Here is a 17716-nt window from a genome sequence, read left to right as displayed (position 1 = left end):
ACTAAACCATAAGCCAAATAGCCAAAAACACGAATGTGCTCAATAGATGGCTTTCTATCATGCCATGCTTCATATGGAGTCATAGACTGCAACGCTTTCGTAGGACATCTGTTGAGTACATAACTGGCACACATAATTGCCTCGAGCCAAAACGAATGTGGTAAAGCTTGACTCTTGAGACCATACATCGTGCCATTTCTGTAAGAGACTTGTTTTTCCTCTCAGCAATACCAATTTGTTGGGGCGTATACGGCATTATACATTGGTGTTTTATCCCACGACTAGCCAGATATGCAATAAATTCATGAGACATATACTCCCCCCCCCTCGATCAGTACGAGGGTGCCCATAGTACATTTCAAGACATTTTCAACCATAGCAAGAAATTGCTTGAAGCACATAAACACTTTGGACTTAGATTTCAAGGGATATACCCATGCATGCTTGGAGTAGTCATCAATGAAAGTCACGCATTACAAGTAATTTTCCAAGGACGGAGTTTGCATAGGCCCACAAACATCACTACGCACAAGCTGCAATCTGCATGTAGCACGAACTGACCCATCCTTTGGAAACTTAGCACGTTGTATTTTACCCAAAGTACAACCTTCAAAAACATGTTTGATAGGTGCTTCAAGAGGCGGCAAAGAAGCAACCATATCAGATTTTTGCAAACATAGCGAACTGACAAAATTCAGATGCTCAAAACATGCATGCCACAGTTTTTCATCTGAAACAACCCTTGAATCTGCAACTGCATTTGCAAAATTTTATCCACACTTGTCATACAAAGTGAGTTTATATAGCCCACGACACAAAAGGCTAGATGCAACAATTTCATCACCAAAACTGAGATTATGAAGTGTACATCTGTCATCCACAAATTTGACTATGAGACCAAGTCTAGCAAGTGTAGATACAGACAAAAGGTTCTTTTTTATCCAAGGTAATACAATGCATCAACAAGTGTGAAAGAACTGCCATTTGTAGCAGTAAGCACAACTTTCCAACTCCTTGAACATGATAAGAGGCAATAGAGGTAAACAAATTGCGATGTGAGGTAATGTGCTTTGTAGCACCGCTGTCAAAATACCACACATGTGAATCTGCAGCAAATGACATATATGAATCATGGACAATAGGATCATAAGTGCACTATGTGCTAAATGCCTATTATGTATCAACATCATCATCACAATCTCCTTTGACAGAAGACTCTACAATCGTTGCACTTGTATTGGCCCTGTAGTGGATCCAGCCTCTTTCTTCTTAGTCTCTTTTGCCTTCAATTTTGGACAATGCTTGATCAAGTGATCAGTAGCTTTACAATAATGGTAACGCATCTTCTTTTTGACCTTATCACCAGAATTGCTAGAAGAAGTGCTGCCAGCAGAAGCATTAGGAACAGAAGTTTTACCACTCGCAGCAGAACCATAAGAAGTGGTTACATTGTTGTTCCCACCTTTTCTTTGAGCTGCAATAAAAGCCTATTCAACTACACGCTGCCTAGTCCCGTTTTTTGTGGAAAGTGACTCTTGCAACAGCAATGTGCATAATGCATCAAACTTGACAACTTCATGATTTCTTTGGGTCATAAGTCTCCAAGTACTAGTAAAAGTTTGGTAAGAATCTGTCAATGCATCAAGAATTGTCCGCACAAGTGAACTATCATAAATGACTTTTCCTGCAGAAATTAGTTTCTCATTAACATCCTTGACACCAGCAAAGAAAGTGTCCATTTCATCTTTCTCATGCATAATCTTCGATTCCAGCTCTTTACGCAACAAAGCAATTTTAGCTTCATTGCGGCTTGCATAAAGACCAACCAGAATATTCCAAGCTTGTTTTGCAGATTTTGTTGAATGGATGTTAGGAGTGATAGTGCGCTTCACAGACAATGCAATCAATGCATGAGCCTGCACATCTCTTACATCCCAACGAGCCTGCTCAGTCGTAGGCAAAACAACTCTGACAACAGCAACCCTGGCATCAAAACCTGGAGCATCGTCTGCATCCACAGTACCAGGTACATCAATGCCCTGCACAATGTTCCAAACTCCCTTGACACAAGTACATGTTGCATCATGTAAGCCCATATAGGGTAATTGTCTCCATCCAATCTGTCCTCAGCAACAAATATCTTGAACACATTTGTGTTGTTGTCAGCTATGGAAAATGCATGCACCTGATGTGAAAACTGCCCAAAATAAGGAGAAACTGAGTGAGACCAGCACGTGCTCTATAGCACAACCCGTAGTAGATTGTATGGGATATGTTATACAATAATTAGCACTGATAGAAATTCTGCACAAAATGACGAAATTGCCTATGCAGACCTAGCGGTAGTGGAAACGGAGGTCGAAATGAGCCCAAAATTTTTGTCGACCTGCGAATGCTTGCCAAAGCTCACTGAAATAAAAAAAAGTGAGCAGGTGTGTGTTGGAGCTGCTGGCGGCTAAGCCCTGGAGGATGCAACTTGCTCTGATATCAATTGTTGGAATTAGGGTTGCAAGGAAACGTACACAATTGGGAGAAGACAAAGGAAGCTCAAGGCACACAACAGAGAGTGTATTACTTAGTGTGCAATGGAATGATAGATAGCCCTAGAGTGATGGGCGTATATAGAATGCACGGAGGGAAAAAACTCTTAAAGAGGGAAAAAAATGCCCCAACGGTCCTAGTGTGTTCACACACATCAGTACCACATATATATGGTAACAATGATAGCTGTTCTATAAGTAGTTTCTTTTCTTTGGATGAGCTCTCTAGTAAATACTATGTGTCTCTCTACTTGAAAAGACTTGAGGTATTGAGGAAAATAACTTTTTCTTTACAAGCATCCAAGAAAATCAGAGGTGTGCCCTTGGGCCTAATCAAGCCTTTGGCGAGGACCGTATCTCTTAAACTACATCGTGTCAAGGTTTTGCAAACAATCAAAAATAAATTCCAAGTCCAAGAGTCCTAGACTACCCTCTTTCATCAGTATGGTGCCCAATATAAGAAAATTTTCATTTGAATCTTTTTAAGAAAGGATGTTTGGATTGATTTTTATCTAGAACCCTATCCTCAGATCGAAGCAAAGAGAGTACCACTTGGGGGCGTGCCTTCAATATACTAACATCAAGAACTTGGTGCTTGCAAGAGAAGGCACATAAACTTCAGAAATATTGGACTACATGTTAGCTTCCCGACATCATAGCATACATGTACTAGAGCTCGTGATCATGGATGTACATGTTCATATTACAGGATGAGACGTGACCTATCGTAGAAGTGATGAATTGTGACTTGGAGCAAGAGGAGCAATGTTTTGGAAAAGAAAAATCCTAAGCTTATCCTAGAGCCGCTTGAAAATCGAGAAGCCGATCTCAAAGGACAGAAAAAGGAAGAAAAGTCATTAAAAATGCTTCCAAAATCTTGCAAATTCGCAAAATTATATTAGTATTATCTTTTATCTTTACAAGGAGGAAGTCTCACTACAGAATTTTCTAGACATTGGAGAGGGGTGGCTAAACCAAGTAATGAGAGAGGACATGTAAGTGCAAGTTCTAAGCAATGATGGTCAGGTACTATTGGGTTTGTCAATCACAATACACTCATGTTCAAGAGGGAGAGAACAAGAGAGAATGAGAGGAGAGGAAGATATTAGAGACGACGAGTGACACAAAGAAAAAGAGAGACGAGGACACTCCCATACTATTTGTATCAAGGGATAACATTTACATTAGTTTTCACTTATATCTACAAATTCTTGAATCTAATGGATCATGTTGACCCTTACCTTATGTATCACAACAAAAGATAGATCGACAATGATGGTGTCCAAAGAAATGAGCACAACATCCACACTTTCAATACTTCTCGGTTTGTTATCTTGCTCTTAATCCCCATGCTTATGGTTTGGTGAAGAATAAACTACATGCTTGACTAGGGGGAAAATCACATTTTTCATTTCTTATACATGTTGGAAAGACGCAATGCCAACTCTCCACCATTCTTTTGTATGGCAATTTGCACCACACATTATTCTCTATATTAGAGAATATTTTTGTACTATGAAGATTGTGCTACTTCTATATGAATGGAGGAACATGAAATTTATGGGCATGTTTAATCAAAACCCCATGATCCCTATTAAAATTGGGTATTGCCTATTAGACTTATCATTAGAACCTCTCAATGGAGAGCTACCAATCACTTTTGTATACTTGACATATTTGTTATGATGGCCCCATGTTTTAGCATGTTTTAAGAACGATCAAATGCACATTTTTTAGGGCAAGTGTAGAGTCAATGTATATTTTTGTATTAAGAGTGAAAATCTGCTTTCCAAGAGCCTAAGGGAGAAAGTAATGAAGGCCCTGTCACAATCAAAGACGTGTCAGTTATCGTGAAGGTAACAAGAAGGAATGTGTGCAATTTTGTAGAGCAATAAAAGAGTCCACAAGTGCACGAATGCCTCATTGAGCTACCATCAATATAGAGTCTTTTTTTAAAGTAATAGCATCTCAAGTAAATAGCCCAATGTGATCCCAATATTTATTTTGGCTTTAGTTATTTATTTTACTGTTTCTTGACAAGCCAAGGCTTTGTTGTTGTTAGTCAATGTTTCAAAATGTTTTGGGCAATTCTCTATCGGCTACATCATTGGATGGTTGATTGTTGAGCATCTTGACACGCTATCTCGAGAAAGTGTATCCCAAAGAGGGACGTACTAAGACGTTGTCTGCAGCAAGCTCATCTCCGAGAAGGCCATGAGTTGGCACTCAAAGCGGCGAGCAAGCTTGGGCGTTTTGAATTCTATTGCGGTTTGGCAAGCCAAGTTTGGAGCATCTTGAGAATGCGGTGAAGAGTCTTTTGGCACGGCTTCGAGGAAATCTTTTGAAGTTCTTTTGAAGAGAGAGGAGCAAATCTAAGGCTTGTTAAGGCTTGAATGCAAGGAGATGGCACCCACTTGCTTGAGAGTCAACGAAAAGCTGAACAATGATAATTATGCTCATTGGAACTTGATGAAGCTCTTGGTTTCGCGTAAAGGATCATAAGATATCATCGATGGCTCAAAGGTGCAACCTACGAGAGACAACAATAGGTACACCCGCCTTCAAAATGAGGAGCATCTCAAATCATGTGTTGAAGGGGATGCCGGCAATGCAAAAGTGATGTCGGGCCATTGCGGAGTCTCTCACAAAGGAAATCTCTCCAACCATATAGACTTTGAAGACTTCCAATACAATGTGGTCCAAGCTCATTGGAATGCTTGATCCAAATTTTGAGATTCGAGTGTTGGTTAAAGATGGTGTGCCTTACCCCGGATGGGCCTGACCACCCATTGTTTCACCGTATTGATTGTACATATACAAGCAATAAGTCTCACACACTTCTGCTCTGAGGTCTCCCCCATGTCGTCTCTTCTCTTCCCCTCACAGCTATTGGTATCAAAGCACGGGCGTCGGCAGTAAACAGGCTTTGGTGTGTGCACGAGATCTATGGGAGGGAGTGAGAAGCTCTGTGTGAGCTTGAGAAAGTTTGGCTCAAAGCTTAGTTTGAGTGAAAAGTGGAGAGTGAGCAGTCGATAGCTTGGAAAAGCCTTCGAGATCCATGAAGCAGCGCTGAATTAAGCAAAAAATAAATAGAAGCTGTGCAGATCTTGTTTTCAGCGCGATAGCTTCAAGAGGGCACTGAGAGAGGCTTCGGACACGAGCAAGAGAGAGCAAGATAGGCTCTGTTTGGTACACACACACACACAATCTAGCATAGAGTGAGAGAGCTACGCACGTAGCTCTCGGACGGCTACACTCTGCTGGCGAAAGTAGACATGCCCGTGTTAATCACTCAAGGCAAAATTCAAATTTCAGGCAAAGGTTGTGACGCACTTGCTTTTCTGGATTCTAAAAAGAAGCGTTGTTACAACTCTGGAAAGCGTGGTCATTTCTCCCCAGATTACAAATCCAAAGGCAAATGCAAAAGCTCGACAAAGAACAAAGGCAAAGACAAGCATGATGAGGACAACATCGATTGTGACTCTGTGTAAAACTCGAGGGAGTCTGCCGGTGTGGTAGAGACTACACTGGCAACGGCTTTAGCCTTCTAGTTAGGTGGGCATTGCCACAACTTGCTTTCGCGAGAAAGAGGCTTGTGAGCAGCAGAGAGGGGCAAACACTGCTCCCTATAAATTATTTGGACCCATGTGTTGGAGTTGAAGTTATCGGTGTTTGAACTCGTGGGTCGGAGTTCAGTCACATGAATCTGGCAAGGAACCAACGCTATGCATTGGTGAAATGTAAACACATCATGTCCAAACTTTCCTAAACAATGGACTTTTGAAACATATGCTGTCCATAATCCGGTCAGCAACAATGGGGATTCTTGGACTTAGTGTGGTCTATAGTTCAATTTTTTGTGAGACAACTAGTGCTCAAGATGGAATTCTTATCAAGTAAAAGGTTGGTGGTAGCAAACTCACCAATATCCCGACCAATGTTGGGGTGTTCATGGTAGGTTCTTCATCAACTTGGTATTCCTACATATGTCTTCTGTGAGCTGCACAGAGGGTGTTAAAGTTATAGATAGCATCTCAAGTGAATAGCCCAACATGATCCCACTATTTATTTTGGCTTTAGGTATTTAATTTACTTATTTGTCAAAGTTTTGGTTGGGTCATTTTTTGAAGTGGATATATAAGAAACACCCAATCCCCATTGTATAACTATCTATTTCATTGCCGATTTGGTGCAGGCTATGCATTGGACAAAATTTAACTCTCCATTTAACTCAAGTAGCTCTATTGCTTTGAAGATTATTCAATCCATGTTAGCCCCATAATAAATTGATCCACCACATCAAAAGCTTGAGCCAAATCTAACTATAAATTAATGGAGTTTTTTTCGTGAGTCAAATATACTTTGCATGAGTGAATCTTGCTTAGCCCATAATTTTCCCCTTCCCTCTGAGTCCCTAGATTTGTCTTAAGCAAAAGGTGATACATTACTAGGGAACGCCACGTTAGAAAGTTGGCCGCCAGTCTTTGAATGGAATATCACATGTGGAAAAATTGTTGAATAAACCCATTGTTTCATGTTTTTTTTAAAAAAAAGACTTTTTAAATTTTTGACGTCATTTCATATGCATCTCCCCTTTATGAAAGAACAACTCCGAGGTTTGTGAAAGAACCTTTAAAATATCAAAAAGTCTTTCAAAGAAACTTTAAAAGTGTTCATTGACGTGCAAAAACATGACCAAGCTTCAAGATTTCCAAAGAGTGATTAAGTTATCAGTAGTTAATTGGCTTCGGGCATAGCTGATTAGTCGACATTTCAAAAATGAACCTCACAAAGCTATCCACATGAAAGACACCTAAGATCAGGTTAGTGTGGTTGCCAATCCACCAAGAGTCGCTCAATAGGCAGAAGGGTAAAAGTCACAAAAAGTGACTTCCCTTTCGCTGAAACGCACTCATAGACTCTTTGGTCTAGCACGTTCGAACTAATTCAAACACATGGCCAAATGAAAACCATGATGACCATGCGTTGAGGTGTCTTCAACTCGTACCAATCAAACATTTGTTGAAATTTCCCCAATTTGCACCAAAATCCTAAATTTTTGAAGGTGGTTGAAATTGGAATGAGGGTTTGAAATAAGGATTGACTTCAACTTCTACAGCTTCTCAATTTTCCAATCATGTGGAAGGTTTTTATGGTATTTTGAAACTAAAGAAGCACCTTTTCATGATTTAAAAGGATTTTCCCATGTCTTAGATCTACAGAGGCTATTTCATGCACTCTCACTAATTAAACATTGTCTACACGTGGCTAACCTGCCCAGGGTATTAATGAAGGGTTATTGTATGGTATCATGTGAGTATACAGTAGGAGGGTTTTACAAGGAAAAAAATTATAGATTTTACAAAAGAGTATAGGAATCAAGAAGGCAAATTTGTTGCATGCAGGTGAAGTCTCCCTAGTACCCATCAAGAAGTAGTAAAACCTTCTTCCTAGTTTGCTATTACACTTATGTCAAAACTATATGATTCTCCTTGCAAGTGTTTGGATCGATTTTCCACAAAAGAACGATTGATGGAGCACTAAGATACTAGAACTAGCCAGCACCACATGTCAAGCAGTGATCAATGGAACTAGGTTTGAAACATAACTATAAACTAATAAAACCATTGCAAGAGAGAAATTTGTGAGTGGCACATGATAGGCAAAGTTGTCGTTAGAGATCACCGCCAGAAAGTGGCTCTTCTATTAATTTATACACTTAGCCAAAATTGATACAAATGAAGAAATACCACTAGGACTACCTACTTCAACTTGCTTGAGGAGCTTACTGTCGAAGGCTTGAGTTACAATTGGAAACTAGAAGCCTCTTGGGTGCAAAAAATAAATTCTCAAAAGATTTTCTAAGCAACTCAATTGTAGAAACAACTTATGAACTTATTGTTGGTTTGCAAGAATGCCTTGGGCTAAATTCTTATCTTACTGAGATAGGTTCTGATAGCCATAATTGAGGAGGACTACTCTTTTTCGAGAGGGGGGGGTATCATCATTCATGTATGCCATAAATAGATCATATGCACGGATATTGTTAGTGAATGAGTCCGCAACCTGGAGTACCGGCTCAAGAAGCCAGGGTTGATATCTTAATGGCTTTCTAAATGACTCAACAACCTGGAGTACCGGGTCAAGAAGCTAGGGCTGCAGAATCTTCCAAGGGTACATGGACCATGGTATGGGCAGAGGGACTTACTAGTCTTAATCGGAGAGGAGCATTTTCCTGGTCCACTCATACTAGGGAAAGGTCCTCTCAATGCTCTAGCGCCTAGTTGTGAGACTACAAAACATTTGCTTAGGGGGGCACAAGTCTCAACAATATACTGCTCCCAACAACCAAACCGATCCATTGACTAACATTCTAGCCATCCAAGAATCCAGCTACAATCTATGCTTACGTGTTTTGTTAGAATTTCTTGCAAGGAAAACCTGTGATCTACTTGTTTCTACTTAGTGAATCAGTAGAGGAGATGGAGAGCAATAGTAGAGCTTTGTGCCATGACTGATTGTAATACCTGCCAACATTGGATCTCCTAGCTAGAACGAAAAGCATAACATTTTCTTACGGAATCATCTCATCAGCCGTGACACTAACATTTCTTAGGCTACAAGAGTAAGCTTTCAGAGTTTCACTCTCGGCCAACACTCCTACGTGAACTTTCAAGCCTAGATTAGTTACCTCCTTGCCGATCAGATAAGGGATGTGAAGTATGGTGCTACACAGGAACGAGACTCAAAACGACAAATTACATCTATGTATCTAGAAGCTTTATGTTAAAAAATATATCTTAGAGCATGTCTTGCCAAATAAAACAAAGGTGAAAATAAAGGCGTGTGTGAGTTGGGGGGGGGATTGAGGGAGAAGACGATATAAAACCAAAGGTATACACCAAACGCCTAAGCTCATCAATGGTTTAAACCTACAGAGGAAAGGGAGGGGGTTTAAGTAGGGGAGTTCAAAAGTGAGTCTCCATTTTCCAAACAGAGTACAAAATGTCAGAGAGATAGACTGTTTTGGGAGGGAGAATTCTTTACAATGTAATTGGGTATGTGGTAACTTAAAGAGAGGAATTTGATATAAACAAGAATGTCCCCTTCCATAAAGATGGAGGAAAAACAAGGGTGAAGGGAAATTAAAGAGAGAAAAGATAGGACTATTCCAACTCCTCAAGAAGACTATATTTCAAAAAATCTAAAGGAAAAAATCTAAGGAGTGCCCTTGAAAAGGTGGTAACATCTCAAGCGATGGAAGTCAAGGATGCTTGATTGCCATAATCCAAAGGGTATTGCAAAAAAGGGTGGAGGTTTCTCATGGAAAGGAGTTTGCCAAGGTTAAGTGAGTTTATCCAACAAATAACAGGTTTGGAAAGATGTGAGTTCAAAATTATTTGGATAACCAATTGATGAGGTTTTTATTAGTAGAGCGGACTAAGTTTAGCTAGCAGGTGTAGGGGAGAAGAAAATTTGACGAGGGTAAGAGGGATTTTGTTTTAGAGTTTCTTTTGAGGAGCAAGGATCTATACTTATAAAAGATGTACAGAAAGCAAATCCTTAAGAGAGGGAAGGGATATCCTTCAGCCCTTAGCCTAGCAAAGAACAAGTTGCGAATAGAGATGAACCCTAAAATTGAACTCTTTTTAATGATGTATCTTTTAAGCTCAAAAAGGATGAAAGCAACTTTCTGATACATGAGGTGCCAAGATTGCCATGGAATGTAGTTATAGGAATTGATACGTTTTTTATGGTGGTGTGTATCAATACACCATGTGTAGCAAATGATGGGCCCTTGAAAAAATGTACATCTAGAATAAAGGCTTGAGAAGAGGAAATAGAATGGGAGATTTTAATGTGCACTTTAATAAGGTGCCCATATTGCTCAAGAAGCCTACTTAAACTAGAGGAGGACCGTCTCAAATATCAAACGCATCGACAACAAATCTGTTAAAGTAAAAGAGTGAAGGAGAGGAAAGAAGGTTATCTTCTAAGAAGCAAAGAAAAAGACAAGCGTAAACAACTGCAAAATTGGAACCCATGGCGGTTCCTTTTACCTTGTGCCAAAATCACCATTGAAGGTGAGGTAGCGATGATTTAGAATAAGTGAGGCAAGGGAGAGAACCTTGAGTAACCTTTCTTGCGTAACCTTGTGTGTAATCTACATTGAGTAACCTTTCTTGCTAGAAAATGTATATAAACCCCTTGGAATTTGAGGCTTGGAGTGTGCAGCTTTTCCAGATATAAAAACAGCCTTTTATTTCTCAGATATGTAAGTTCCAACGTGTGGCACATGTAGATCTACTCATTTTACTTTGAGGCCAATGCAACAAAAATACAAAGAATGGTAAGCACATGCAATTTACTGCACAGCCTATGTTTCAACAAAACAAAACTTTCATATTTAAGGCTGAAGAACTGAACTATAATAAAAAAAGTTTGTGCTTTCAACGAGCATACTTGCTGCAGCATTTGTCTTGCTCCCAGAAGATAAAGCCTGGTAATGGCAGATACTGTTTCTTGGATACATCAATAAGTATGGTAAGACAAGGTAGTGCAGCATTAGGCATATATATGGAAAGCCCTGACCAAAATATATCTGTACAAAACCAGGTGCACATAGAAAAAAGAGAAAACAAGCGCTTCTGGCTACAATGTGAACAAATAGAACGCCATTTCCATCTACAACTCCAATTGCATCTTAGCATTTTGGCCGATGAAGAAAAGCTCTCAGCCTTTTCAGATCATGATTATAACTTGGGTCTCGGTTTCCACGGACAGCCACCTTCAAAAGCCTCATGTAATACGTCCTCCATCCTTTTGGCTAGCAGAACCTATCAGGCACGCATCCACATGAGTAAAACAAGCATGGACCAGGCAACAATCCTAACTAAAAAGCAACCCAATAACCTCATTTAATAATGACTCTTCAAGAAAAGACAATTACGTAGACTAAATGGAAAGACAACATTACAAACGTCCATCCTGCCCACATTTCGAGTTTTGTAAACTTCGATCAAGAAAATCCATTGATGATAAGATCTTGCATCAACTTTGGCACTAAGTTTTGCATGAAATAAAACTGCCGAGCCATCCCTATCTTCCAACTCTAGCCGTAAGGTAGAAAGAAAAATCTAAAACGTTGGATTACTTGTTCTAATACTGGGGGACCTTCACAGATTGCAGTATTTGACAGCCTCAATGTCACGTGCACATGGCTCTGTGTACCACATGGACATGCTTCATCGACTTCCAAAGCCATTTTTTTCCTTCTTCCTAGATAAGAGTGTCTAGAATCCTATGAGGATTAGATTCTATGAGCCTGTTCATAGGACCTGCATGTCCGGACAAGTCCATTAGATTAGTTTTCCAATTTTGAAACCTCCTTGCATAAATGGTTTGTATACGCGTTGTGACAGATGTTATTACACTACGGTGGGCATCTCGCATGTAGTTCTAGGTTAGAGGAATCCAACTAACCATTCCCTGCGTCGATATGACTCCTGGGTGGGCGGATGTGCGACAGTTTCACCCAAACGGACACCCCCTTGCTCAATTTTCAATTGATTTATTTGTTGGGTGATCGGGTGGACAGTTGCCCTACCTAAGCCTAAAATAATTCATAAATCAAAATCAGCCCTATAAAAGGAGTAAGCTGCCTAGCGTTTTCAGCAAGTTGCAAAAGATTGCAGGGAGTGCTAGCAGAGAGCACCATCAGCCCCAGCATTTTGCTCCAATTCAGCCAGCATTTTCAGCCTGCAGTGCACCTAGTGTTTTTGGGCAGCTCAGCCAGCGGGTGCAGTTTTCAGCCCTCGGGCCAGCAAGTTGCAGCAAAACAGGCCAGTGTTTTCAGTTTTCAGCCCACCGTCGACGAGGTGGTGCGAGATTGGCAAGCGCTACACCTTGCAGATGCGGTCTGGTACTTCGAGGGCCCATTGAGCCCTCCCCATGGCCAATCCCTCCTTGGAATCGAGCATTGCTGTCCATCATCGGTCTCGTCAAGATCTGTGTTTTCAGCCCTTCACTCCTCTCACATCGGGAGTGCAAATCAGCCCCGTGGTGGCCATCCGCAATCCCACATCGAGAAGGATCCAAAGGTGCATCAAATCAGCCCTGAAGGTGCCTCGTCTTGAGGAGTTACCGAGGTGATTGTCATCATTAGAGTCTGCACTTGAGCTATTGCATCGTGTGTGTATTCTATTTATGCAATCTAAAGCAAATACCACATCAGCAACGGTGTAGGGGCCCCAGCCAGTCTGTTGTCCGCCTGCTGCGCCACCCCCCCCCCCCCGCCGCGGCAGGTACAAGTCCGACAGTCCATCTACAACAGGGATTTCAAAATTCCAGAAATTTTCAAATTCTTAAATTGTCAGAAATTCTCAGAGTCTGCAGGCAGAAATTCAGAAATACAGAAAATTCAGTTTGGAGATTTCTTTGTAGAAATTGCAAGGACCTGCAGATTTACAAAATACAGAACAGCATTGACAAAAATTAGCAGAAAAGCAAAAAATAAAAAATGTATGATTGATATGAGGGAAACATATGTATGCATTACGCGGGACATCGATGTATGTGTAATGTGGATATAGTGGGTTGGCCTCTCTTGCAGAAGTGCAGATTGTGTTTTTGATGGAGGTCATGAGCGCTTCGCCAGTGTGTAAGCCCCATCCGAAGGCAACCTTTGTGCTTACAAACAAGCGGATAACACAAATGGTAAGGGAGATGAAAGAATGGAAAGCAGATACGGAGGGATGGTGGAAAGAGAAGGCCAACCTTCTTCAAATATTTCTCAACGAAGGCGCGCAAAGGAAGAAAGAGAAAGAGGACTTGCACGCAGAGCTACAAGCACTTAAAGCGGATTCCAAAGCACTTAGAGAAGAGGTCTCAGCCCTCAAGCGAGAATGGACTAGAGGAAGGGGAATTCCAGCCCTCAGTGATAGAGGAAATCAAGGTCATCAAGGAGCAGGTATGGATGATCAAAGAGGAGGAGAAACAGAATGTGGTAAAGACGTCTTCGTGGATGGATGTGATCACGGAGACACAGCAGAAGGCGGATGAGGCCGAGAAATGGATAGAAGTCGCTAAGAAAGGCAAAGGGAAAGGGAAAGAAACCACATTTGTCCCCACTCCTACAATCATCAACATGACTCTAGAAGGAGAGCAGCGAAGGAAAACTAGAGCTTTGCATATAAGAGTAACCGGTTTAAAAGATCGAGATGATGTGGAAGGGGAAGTCGAAGAACTTCTCCGCATGATGGGTAGTGAGGCTACTCATACAAAGGCACGGAGGGTAGGGAAGAAGACACAAGGAAATGGGGACACTTCAAAAGAGAGAGCTTTAATCATCCGTTTCCCATCCATGGAGGCAAAGGACTTCTTGAAGAGGCGTCCTGTACTAAAGAAAACGGGCATATTCCTTGGAGATGACCTCACTCTCACACAGCTTGCGCATATGAGAGAGGTAATGCCAGAGATTCAAGCGGCAAGGGAGAAGGGAAAGACGGCCTTCTATAGAGATGGTCGGGTGGTGATTGTAGAGCGGCGCTCCACATGACGGTGCGAGATCTATGGACCACACTCAAAGTTGCCACCTAGAATTGTAATGGATCTATGCGCCTTGATGTGGGTGCTTTTGAGGATAGTTTCAGGGGAAGAGACATTGTCTTCTACTCTGAGACACATCAGGCCCCTGGGCAGTCTATGCCTCACATTAGTGGATATAGATGGGAGACAGCCTGCAGACACGAGACACGATCAGAGCACAGAGGGCGGGGCTCGAGAAGAGTGGCAGTGTTATTCAAGGAGGAGTTGCAGCCATTGATACATATAGCCCGCAGGGATGAGCAAGCTAGGTACATGTGGGTGAGATTGAAAGTAGAGACATGCAGATATCTTAACATTGCTATTTGCTACTTTCCCCCGAGTACGTCAGTTTATGCACCACCCAGAGGACAGTCCCCCTTTTCTATTTTGGATGATGATATATGAGAGTTCTCTAGAGATGGTGACATCATCATTCTAGGGGATTTCAATGCTAGGCCTGCCCATCATCAGACAGTATTTTATGATACTTCACAGGAGATGCTGAGAGAGCTGGATGTTGCGGAGACGGGCCTATCCAGACTATCACAGGATGGGGAACACACTGAGTATGGACGACACTTGATAGACATGGGGACTGCACATGGATTAGCCATCTTGAATGGCCTACAGAGATTTCCCGCTGCAGGGGGTTTTACATGCTTTCCACACAGACATGGAGCCAGCACAGTGGATTATGTCATGGCACAACCGACCCTCATCTCTAGTATCCAAGATCTCACGGTTGGGCCTAGACGTGTTGGTGTGGCAGTGGATCATGCTCTTATGTCGTTGACCATCTCTTTTCAGTTTAGTGTAGCACACAGGCCACGGGCAGCAGCCCCTACTCGCTACACCTTCACGCGGGAAACGGACTCTATATACATAGATGGGATCTATAGACGCCCGTGCACAGAGGAGCCAGGGCGACCTCTGGAGGAGCTTACTACTATACTGACACAGACACTACATGATGCAGCAGTAGAGGCATACCCACATACCTTGCCTGAGCAGAGGCGGAGACGGGCCTATCCAGACTATCACAGGATGGGGAACACACTGAGTATGGACGACACTTGATAGACATGGGGACTGCACATGGATTAGCCATCTTGAATGGCCTACAAAGATTTCCCGCTGCAGGGGGTTTTACATGCTTTCCACACAGACATGGAGCCAGCACAGTGGATTATGTCATGGCACAGCCGACCCTCATCTCTAGTATCCAAGATCTCACGGTTGGGCCTAGACGTGTTGGTGTAGCAGTGGATCATGCTCTTATGTCGTTGACCATCTCTTTTCAGTTTAGTGTAGCACACAGGCCACGGGCAGCAGCCCCTACTCGCTACACCTTCACGCGGGAAACGGCCTCTATATACATAGATGGGATCTATAGACGCCCGTGCACAGAGGAGCCAGGGCGACCTCTGGAGGAGCTTACTACTATACTGACACAGACACTACATGATGCAGCAGTAGAGGCATACCCACATACCTTGCCTGAGCAGAGACGCCATTCGGGGAGCATGCCCCATAACAGTTGGTATGATGAGGAATGCCGGGACACTAGAGCTAGACTTCACAGGGAGGTGCTTTTAGGGGATATCACTTACAGACAATCACAGATTGACTACCGACGCCTAGTGCAGCGGAAGAAGAGGGCATTTTTGGCTCGCCTAGAGCAAGATCTATACCAGCTATTCTTGAGTCAGGACTCACGTGAGGCATGGCGGCTCTTCCATGCCCCCCCCTCCCCCCCTTGCCGTCACTTCTATAGAGGCTTGGGGCCAGTACGCATAATCTCTGTACACAGTTCCGGAGCAGTCCCCCCTTCCCGCCCCCCTAGATCCATGCCCACACACATGTGCTTTTTTGACCGCTGAGATGGTGAGGAAGGCCATTGACAGGATGAGGACTGGGAGAGCATATGATCATGATGGCTTAGTGGCTGAGCATTTCACGCATGCCAGAGATCTACTAGCAGAGCTTCTAGCAGTTATGTTTAACCGTGCCATGTGTGAGGGCTTGCCTGATACTTGGAGCCTATCTACTATTGTACCTATCTTCAAGTCGGGAGACCCTATGGAACCAAGGAATTATCGCACTATCATGATTGGACACACATTGGCACGGTTGTACGCATCTATTCTTGAGCAACAGCTGAGTAGATGGGCAGAGAGGGAGGGGATACGCACAGCCGAGCAGGCAAGGTTCAAGAGGGGTTTTCTACTCTTGACCATACCTTGACACTCAGAGCCATCATTGAGGAGGGCAGATCAAATGGGAGACGGATCTATTGTAGCTTTGTGGATTTCCGCAAAGCATTTGACACAGAACCCAGAGCTAGATTGATGTGCAGATTACAATAGATGGGAGTACCCCACAGAGCTCATTTGGGGAGTCATGGCATTATACAGGTCAGTAGTGGGGCATGTACGCACTTCAGAGGGTCTATCCACACCGATTCACTCAACTATTGGGGTGAAGCAGCGTTGCTCGCTCCCTCCTACTCTATTTGGTATGTATGTGGATGAGGTTTCTGACTACATTGAGAGAGATGGTGATAGAGGTGCACAGCTGGCAGGGACCTAGATTCCACTATTGTTATATGCTGATGATATTGTGTTGATCTCCGACTCTCCGGAGGGGATACAATGCCCACAAAGTGGTTTGTTCGTCAACCTTGGTAAAACCAAGGTCATGGTATTTAATACCCCACCCCACAGTGGATCAGGAGGTCAGCGCCCACATTCACATACAGCCAGGAGACAATGGAGTATACAGATGCTTACACTTACCTTGGAGTGGTTTTTAGTGGGCCAGCATTTTCATTGAGGGAAGCAGAGACTAGATTGCCCATGTAGCATTGGGTAGATTGGAAAGGATGTGTTCACAGGTTCAGTTTCAGGAGCCTCAAACGAAGCTTTGGCTCTTTGACACTTTGGTGGCTTCTGCATTGCTTTATGGAGCTGAGATTTGGGGACCTTCATTGGATGACGGAAGGACAAGCCGCACTGATGGATGGGGGGACATGGAGAAGCCTCTGGTCTCTGTGATGTTGCGGCTCATTAGAGCTAAGGCTTCAGTACCACGTGCTATTGTCCGAGCAGAGCTAGCTGCTCCCCCACTAGTGGTTGAGGCGCTCACCAGATCTGTCTCCTTCATACACCGCATGTGGGAACTTCCCAGAGACAGATATGCCCGCCTTGCACTTGAGTCCTCTCGATAGTTAGCCATGCAGGGAGATACATCATGCTGGTATGGGGAGATGACATCATGGTTTCAGGCGCATGGGTTCATCATAGACAGATTACCTCCCTTCTAGTACTCATTGATGCACCCTCTCTGACTCTTACACAGTCCGAGATCACCAGGCTCATCCACAAAGACCTGACTCAGATAGACACCAGGAGGACATGGATACAGCCAGCACAGGAGCTGGGCACGAAGATGGCTTTCCAGAGAGAGCATCTTCTCGAGCTTACGGAGGATGGTTTTGTGACGAGGCCTAGATACATGGACACCCAATTGTCTCATGGGAGACGATGTGCTATTGACCAGATACGCACATCTTCACACCGGCTGCGGATCGA

At 43.0% G+C, this 17716-nt stretch overlaps 1 protein-coding gene across 2 annotated transcripts in view; it reads right to left on the bottom strand.

Moving 5' to 3' along the window:
- Nucleotides 1–10922: 10922 nt before the first annotated feature.
- Nucleotides 10923–17716, bottom strand: part of LON2 (lon protease 2) — a 95123-nt gene continuing 88329 nt past the window's right edge. For both annotated transcript variants that reach the window (XM_086515973.1, XM_086515972.1), the window contains exon 18: nucleotides 10923–11377. Coding sequence is in view for 1 of the 2 variants with exons in the window: in XM_086515972.1 (XP_086372098.1) it covers nucleotides 11294–11377 (84 nt within the window). In the remaining variant the exon portion in view is untranslated. The remainder of the gene's footprint in view (nucleotides 11378–17716) is intronic.

Source organism: Adiantum capillus-veneris, chromosome 7 (assembly GCF_014529385.1).
Source record: "Adiantum capillus-veneris isolate H3 chromosome 7, ASM1452938v2, whole genome shotgun sequence".
Lineage (NCBI taxonomy): Eukaryota > Viridiplantae > Streptophyta > Polypodiopsida > Polypodiales > Pteridaceae > Adiantum > Adiantum capillus-veneris.
This window is presented reverse-complemented; position numbering and strand designations above follow the sequence as displayed.